The sequence below is a fragment of the Culex quinquefasciatus genome, chromosome 2 (genome assembly GCF_015732765.1).
Source record: "Culex quinquefasciatus strain JHB chromosome 2, VPISU_Cqui_1.0_pri_paternal, whole genome shotgun sequence".
Lineage (NCBI taxonomy): Eukaryota > Metazoa > Arthropoda > Insecta > Diptera > Culicidae > Culex > Culex quinquefasciatus.
The window spans coordinates 98,652,444-98,660,445 of NC_051862.1; the positions used below are offsets into that span (position 1 = coordinate 98,652,444).

The window sequence follows — 8,002 nt, forward strand, 5'->3', positions numbered from 1 at the left end:
GAATTCGATGCCGTTTCCTTTCTCGGGGTCTTAGAGGCTTTCCTTCGACAGCATGTGGTGCATTGCCAAAATGCTTGTACACACTTCTTTTTTCTTTTTTTTTTTCGGAAGAGAGCCGAGGAACCATCCTGATATTGTTATAAGAGTGTGTGTGTGCTTGTGAGTGTATTAAACGCAGCCTAGACGCGACAGATGTGAACTTTTTTTTTCAGTCATGATTTTTCGTGTTCTCTTCCTTTCTAAGAATTAGTGCGAGGACCCCGGCGCTGGAGTGAAAAGGAGCAAAACAAGAAAGTTTTCGGTGTGTACACCCCCTGAATGAGAGAGGGCGCTGACATACCGTGAACCGGCGCTTGATAGATGATCATTATGTATTATTGTGAATGAAAGTATGAATTTAATTGTTTAATTTGAAATGTAATATTTACACAAACACAATATTGATAACTACTTGACCGTAATAAAATTCAATGCAACCAATCGTGAACAAATCTGAGTACTAACAAAAAATCATTTCACGAAGTTAAGAATTTTGTTCACGAATAAGTGAACTGCGTAGGAAATTATTCGTGAATATGTTGCATTTGAACTGTAAGAGTTTCGATCGCCAACTTCTCGATAAAGCTTCCTATTTCGACGGATTGTACACAGAGACGGTTCACTGTAATTCCTTCGTGGTTCTCAAATGAACACAATTCATGATTTGGAATCTACATTTTGCAGCGTATGTAAATTGTGTTTTGCAGAAATATCTTGACAAATTTTAACAAGGATTTCTGACAATCGAACCTGTACTCACTATTTTTTTCAAAACCCCTGTCAATGTCACCCCGCTTTACGGTCGCTGCATGTGTGGATCGAGCTGTGTGTAACACACGTATTCCATTCATGCATATATGTATGAGCAAGAAAGGCACAAGCAATGTGGTTCGCCCTCCAGTGGAACCCTCTGGCAGAAGATTTTTGAGACCCTTCAAGGTTTTCTTCCTCACCATCGTTTTCAATCGGGTTTTGATCGACGACGACGACAAAAGCGGAAAGGGCTTTATTACATCTATAATGGAAAACAAACATCATTTCCTGAGGGCTGGGGCAGGCAGAGTGGCGAAAAAAAAAGCAAGAATTTTTCTGCACTTTGTTTGCCGGTGCCGATTATCCTTTTTTTTTTTCTTCGTACAAAACAGGTCAGGTCAAGGTGCTTGATAGCTTGCCTGTTCGCGCACGTGCACCGGATGAAATTGTTGCAACTCGGTTCCACCTGGTGCAACGTAATTGGAATATTTAGGGTCGAAAGTTCTTAGAGAACGAAACCATAAGTGTCCGTCTGTGTAATGCTTAATCTGCTGGATAAGGGATTTGGCCTATTTGCGGTGTTCTTATGGTTTGGAATTAACAGCTGGAACTCTCAATCTCTGCATTTCAATGGCAAACATGCGGTTTGCGTACAATCATCTTATTGAGCAACAATTATTCTTTTCGTGAACAGTTCAGCGCAAGTATTACTCAACTAAAAACAAAATATCGTGTCTTTAAGATACAAAAAAAACTCATTTTTGCAATTCCGTCGTGAAACTACTTACTTTTCCTGTCATTCTTGAACGACGAAATAGCCTACTTTTCTGTACCAAAAATAACAGAATCGAATAGCAACACTTTTTAAAATAAATGCTGAAAAGTTCTACTTTTCAGCACTGAAATCGGTGCTGAAAAGTTGAACTTTTCAGCACTTGTTTCGAAAAGTAACACTTTTCAACATTTTTTTGATTTAAACGATTTATTGACAAAATACATGAAAATTTGACTTTAAATTTCACTCAATGGGTGTTTTTCGGAATTGCAAAAAATGTTGTATGGAACTCGTTGCAAAATTGATTTTTTCAGCACTCGTTGTATTTATCCAACTCGGTGAACCTCGTTGGATAAATGTACGACTCGTGCTGAAAAAATCCTCTTTTTGCAACTTGTTGCATAAACTACTATTTTCTAAATGTAAAAAACGATTGCTATGCATTTTCCTCAGTTTGCTATTTTTGCAAATCAAAAATAAATGCAAACATGAGTAATAAAATTTTAATTGGGCTCTAAAATTATGCTTAAATTGATTGGTTGTGTAAGACTGCAAAGTAATGGAAATGTTTTTTTTATTAAATTTTTAAAAATCAACTTTATTTTATTGACAGACAGCATCCTACTTGACAGCTCGTTCGAAGGGTGCCAAATGTCGGCCAAACTCTTTGCTTAACATTTTTGTGTATTTTAAACGTGTAAGCATCAATTGCTAAGTTATTCATTTATTTAAGTGAAAAAGTCATCGTTATCTCTAATGTAGCAAAAAAAAGTGGCTATCCAATTTTTTTTATTTTTTTATTACTCACCAAAACTGTTTTTTGTTTTTCATCAAAATTGGCTAAATTTCAGAAATTTTGCTGAACAAAACAATAAATTAAGACAGAAAAGTAATAATTCGTTATATTAATTGAACGATCACTTTTAAGAGCGAGTTTTTCACCGATGTGAAACAGGTCGTATCGAGGTGCTCCGATTTGGATGAAACTTTCAGGGTTTGTTTGTCTATACATGAGATGAACTCATGCCAAATATGAGCCCTCTACGACAAAGGGAAGTGGGGTAAAACGGACTTTGAAGTTTGAGGTCCAAAAAACATGAAAAATCTTAAAATTGCTTGCATTTCCGTAAAACTTCATCAATTCCAACTCTCTTAGATGCATTTGAATGTTCTTTTGATGCCCTTCAAAACAAGCTATAGACATCCAGGATTGGTTTGACTTTTTCTCATAGCTTTTGCAAGTTACTGTTTAAAATTGATTTTTTAAAACCTTAATAACTTTTTGCAACAGCCTCCAACACCCATACTCCCATAGGTCAAAAGTTAGGGAATTTCATGGACTATAAGCCTACGGTATTAACTTTTTGGCCAATCGCAGTTTTTCTCATAGTTTTACGATTTTTCTAGAACAAACATTTTACAACGTTAGTTTTTGCCCTGTAGGCCTCCATAGCGGCACTTTTTGGTCTCAATTTTGACATATTCGGAATCCTCAGAAAATTTTACATTAGGTTGAGGTGTTGTAATTTTGAATTTGATTGTGAAAAATGCCATTTAGAATTAATTAAAATATTATTTAGCATTTTGTCGGATTAAGGGTAAAACAAGTTTTCGCCTACTTGATACAGCATTTGACGTATTGAGCATAGGGTAAATAAGATCTATTTCTTTTTTCAAAAATGTTTTATTTAATTATTTTTTAAAGCAATATTACAACTCCAATACTTCTAACTTACGTGAAATTGTCCGAGGATTCCGAATATGACAAAATTGAGACCAAAAAGTGCCGTCTTCTCGGCATACAGGGCAAAAACCAACGTTGTAAAATGTATGTTCTAGAAAAACCGTAAAACTATGAGAAAAACTGCAATTGGCCAAAAAGTTAATACCGTAGGCTTATAGTCCATGAAATTCCCTAACTTTTGACCTATGGGAGTATGGGTGTTGGAGGCTGTTGGGAAAAGTAATTAAGGTTTTAAAAAAATCCATTTTCAACAGTAATTTGCAACAGCTATGAGAAAAAGTCAAACCAATCCTGGATGTCTATAGCACGTTTTGAAGAGCTTCAAAAGACCATTCGAATGCATCTAAGAGAGTTGGAATTGATGAAGTTTTACGGAAATGCGAGCAATTTTAAGATTTTTCATATTTTTTGGACCTCAAACTTCAATGCCCGTTTTACCCCACTTCCCTTTGTCGTAAAGGGCTCATATTTGGCATGAGTTCATCTCATGTATAGACAAACAAACCCTGAAAGTTTCATCCAAATCGGAGCACCTCGATACGACCTCTAGAACAAACCGAGCAGAATCTACAAATACTGCCTCTTAAGTTAAACAGAAACTGACTTCTTGAGAAATGTACTGCTGAAATTACAGCAAAATCGACTAAAATCCGGATTATTTGTAGAATGAGTAATTGTGAGGAAAGTTTAAAAAAAAACTGTCTATTTGTTCTTTAAATTTGTTCAATCATGGCCGATTTCGTTATTGAGGGTGCACCAAAACTAAGGAAGTTGTTGTCTTCTTATTCTAAAAAAAACATTACTTAATCCACCTTAAGGTAGTTGTTGCCTTCTTCACATTAATATGCTTTTGATAGGGTTGTCAGATTTTCAACCTATTGAACTCATTGGAAAGGTCTTCTGATTACGCATCTAACGATGGGTCGCATTATTGATCAGAACATCATTTTTATCAAAACATCTGAGATCCTGCTCATAACTTTTGATAGGGTTGTCAGATCTTCAATCTTTTTGGCGCGTTGGAAAGGTGTTTTGATTACTTATCTTGAATCGGGTTGCATGATAGATCCGGACAACAATTTTACTAACATATCTGAGATCCTCAAAAAAGTATACTATTAAAACTTAAGTGCTTGGAATATACACATGTTATTGTAAATACATTTTTTAATTATCTCGATAATTTCCATAGTTTTCTAGATACTAGAATGTGTGTAACACAAATCTTGCAAACGGCTCTGAATGACGAACATGTTTTAACTAGTATTGGTCAAAACTATGTGAATGTTTGAAGCATGCAATCAATGAATCTAGGAAAAAATATCGAGTAAATTCAAACAAGGTTAAGAATTTATTAATTAAGGAATAAGAATTTATAATTTTAAAAAAAATTAAATGAGTATAACTAGAAACAAATATAAAAAAAAAATAGTTTCATTTCGTGGCTGTGGGTGGATAGACTCATTTTGTAAACCGAAGGAATCTATTTCAATTAACCAAAGTTTTTTTTTTAAATCTAAAAATCCAAATGTTGAGGCCATGCATTGTAAACAGGTTCGCCCGAAACTCACCCGAAAATCTGGCTAGGAACTTGAAAAATCCACTGGTAGGTGCGGCGGTTATTGTGCTACTACTTTTAGGGTGATCCATTCTGCTGTCACTGGCGGTGGCGACGGCGCTGGTCAACTCGTACCGTCGACTGCTGTAAAAATGATTGCTTCTTGCGAAATGGATCATCGTCGTTCTGTCGGTTTCATCCATCCGCGCCGCTCTAGTTTCATTCAGACTCTCGCGAACTGAACTGTGGTGTGGTGAAGTCGTGATTTTGTTTCTTCTGGTTGTTGTCTACAACTCTGACTCTAACTTTTTTTTGTTGTTGCTACTTTAGCTTCGCTATGCCGTTTTTTTTTTGCAAGATTTCTCCGCTTCATCAACTATTACTTCTCCGTGGCTCACACAACAGATTGCTCATTGAAAACAACGAACCGTTTTTTTTCTTTCGCCTAACCTTTCTTACTACTTTACGCCCGCATATATTATTACATCACTCGCACACCGACGATTCGGAATTTTCCTCTCGAACATGACGTGTGGATGGGAAGTTGACACGAATTTCAAACTATTTTTGGTGTGTTACTTTTTATTTCTAGTCTTTCCTATTTCGGCTCTTCCGATTCACTTCACTGGCTGGCTGAATCAATGCGCGGCGGTAATGAACAGTTTTCGGAACTCGGCTATTGAAGTGATTTAGCGCGGACTGTGCCGAATCGGCGTTTAATGATAAACATTTCGCCTACAATCGACAGTCCACGAGTATTTCGGACCATCGCCGAAACACACTCGGAGAGGTAGTACTTCCATGGCCCGTTTTTTTTTTTACTTTTTGTCTGACTAATGAGGCAAATCGATCTGGCCCGGGGTTTAAGACGCGAGTTGGTTTCCTTTCGTTTTGGCGAATAAACTTTACTAGCTATTCAAAAGATATCAATCACACGACAGAAGCAGATTGAAAGAAGCACTGTAACGCAGCTTATTTTACTTGCTCACTTATGTGCTTAACATTAATTATACGAGTTTCACTTTTATTAACTTTCATCTTCGGCTCTTTGGTGAAACACGCCGATGCTGCTGGCCTTTATAATAGGGCTGAATTGGCTTGTTTAAGTGTTCTTTTCCGCAATTTTCAAACAAAATCCACCGCCGATTGTTTTTTGCACGTTTGTGTTGTACCTTCTCTTCACGATTGTCTACAACAAGGTTCGACCATTAATTTCTTGTAAGCTGCCGACACACGCATACACAGCATGGCACTCGCTCATCACCTTCAACTTGCAGATCTATCAGCAGCAGCCGTGACTGGTGTGCCGATTCTATCCTGGAGATGCATTTACATATCGACCTGGTATCGACTATGTTCTGCGTGTTGTTACAGCAATTTCTCCGATTCGCCCTCACCGCAGCTTCACTCACAAAGATGCTGCCCTTCTTCACGTATATTAGTAAATCTTTCCACAACACTTTACACTGTGATCTCGGATATATGTCTCAACATTTACTTGTTTACATTAATAAAAGAAATAGATGCCTCTTACACAAATAAAAAGAGTGTGTGCGCGAGAGTGCGAGCGTCTGTTTAAGGGTAATATTTCTTCTCAATACACAAATAGTTGTTGTTTTTTTCCTTGCTTCACTAGTGTGTACACTCTCGATTCCCCACCGATCCACTAGTCTTAGTTATTATCTAATTATTATGTTCTCGATACGTTTTTCGTGCCGAGCTGCATGCGCCAATATTGTCGTCGATCAATTATTTCAAGGTGGCTATCGGCGCAGACCAATTGAACTTTACATTCTCACAGCAAGTCGGTCGGACGTCGATCAACGTGTTGCAAAGGCATTCGATGTAGCAAAACACTATCTCCCCGTTAATTCTCGCACTGCAGATTGCACCTATCCACCGTATCACACACTCTGTCACTTTGCAAGAATTCAAAACACCACACATACACGCGATTCAGCGCTCCTCCGTACCCCTTTTCAATATAACTGTCAATTGTTTGCCACCACCAACAGTGAAATTTTCCGAGAAAGCACTCAAATAAACAATCGCTGCTGCCCAATCGTTCTGGCTTCCATTTTACGCAAAGATCCCGCAGCAAAACACACTCCGATTCAACTCCGGGAACGGGAGCGATACTCCGAAAATGTTACACCAAAGTGCTTCCACGGCCAGAAATATACGAATAATTTGTGTAACTTTATCGAACTATCTCAGACCTCACAATGCACACATATTTCCATTCATACTGACATGGCTATATCGAAAATTCACTTTTTACACCACCGTCGTCGCTCCAGTCTTTCTTCGTTCGGAACTCGTGCGCTGGTGTGTGCAGGAACTTCGGGCGTCTTCGGGCTATGTTCGGGCTCAGCATGCAAACCGAACGAGCTCGGATGAGCTTCAAGATGGTGGGCTGATTAACTCGACCTCCATTTCCAGCACCTGAAGCGAAGAAATAAAACGTTAATGCAATAAATTTGATGATTTAAAATTATCCTAAAACTGTCCAAACCCCTTTAGAACAAACCATAACATCTAGAAGCAAATTCCCACATCAGCCCACTTGCAAACGCATCCAGGCCCATGGCGGAATTGCCTGTGCAGTCGGGCCTCGTTCGCCTCCAGCCGCAAATACAAGCGCACGCTCCTCGTCGTCGTGTGTAGGTGAAATGGCACCCCCTCTGGTCGGATATGTAGTGGTTCCTGCAGCACGGCGGCCAGATCAAAACTGTGGATACAACACGAAATGACAGTGTACACTGTGAAATGAGTTAAGTGAAAAACAATGGAATGAGGATTTAGCAATGATGTCAAATTAAAATAAATTTCTCGGATTAAAAAAAACCAAAAAAGGTAACCCTCGAATATAATCACACTAAAAGTTTTTTTACTTTTTTGAAAAAAAAATACAATTCAACAATCAATTACGACCGATATTTTGCCAGTTCACTATGGAGACGCTTGGTTGCGCACTTACCAAAACTCAACAGAACAAAATTGAATTTGAAGAAATTAAATAAAACGATTGAATCCATAGTGAGATATAAAGAGCCTTTCTTACAAAATAAAGCAGTAAGTCAGTAAAAATGTGTGCAATGTGTGCAACAGCAAGAAGTTTGTTGATTTCTAT

The 8,002-nt window shown here is 37.9% G+C and overlaps 1 protein-coding gene across 1 annotated transcript in view; it reads right to left on the reverse strand.

Annotated features, from left to right (window-relative positions):
* Positions 1 to 7,588, reverse strand: part of LOC6033785 — an 82,278-nt gene extending 74,690 nt beyond the window's left edge. Inside the window, exons 1-2 of the mRNA XM_038253564.1 lie at positions 7,400 to 7,588; positions 4,883 to 7,314 (exon numbers count right to left, since the gene is read on the reverse strand). Coding sequence (XP_038109492.1) covers positions 4,883 to 5,072 — 190 coding nt within the window. The 5' untranslated portion in view covers positions 5,073 to 7,314; positions 7,400 to 7,588. The remainder of the gene's footprint in view (positions 1 to 4,882; positions 7,315 to 7,399) is intronic.
* Between the last annotated feature and the right edge of the window lie 414 nt (positions 7,589 to 8,002).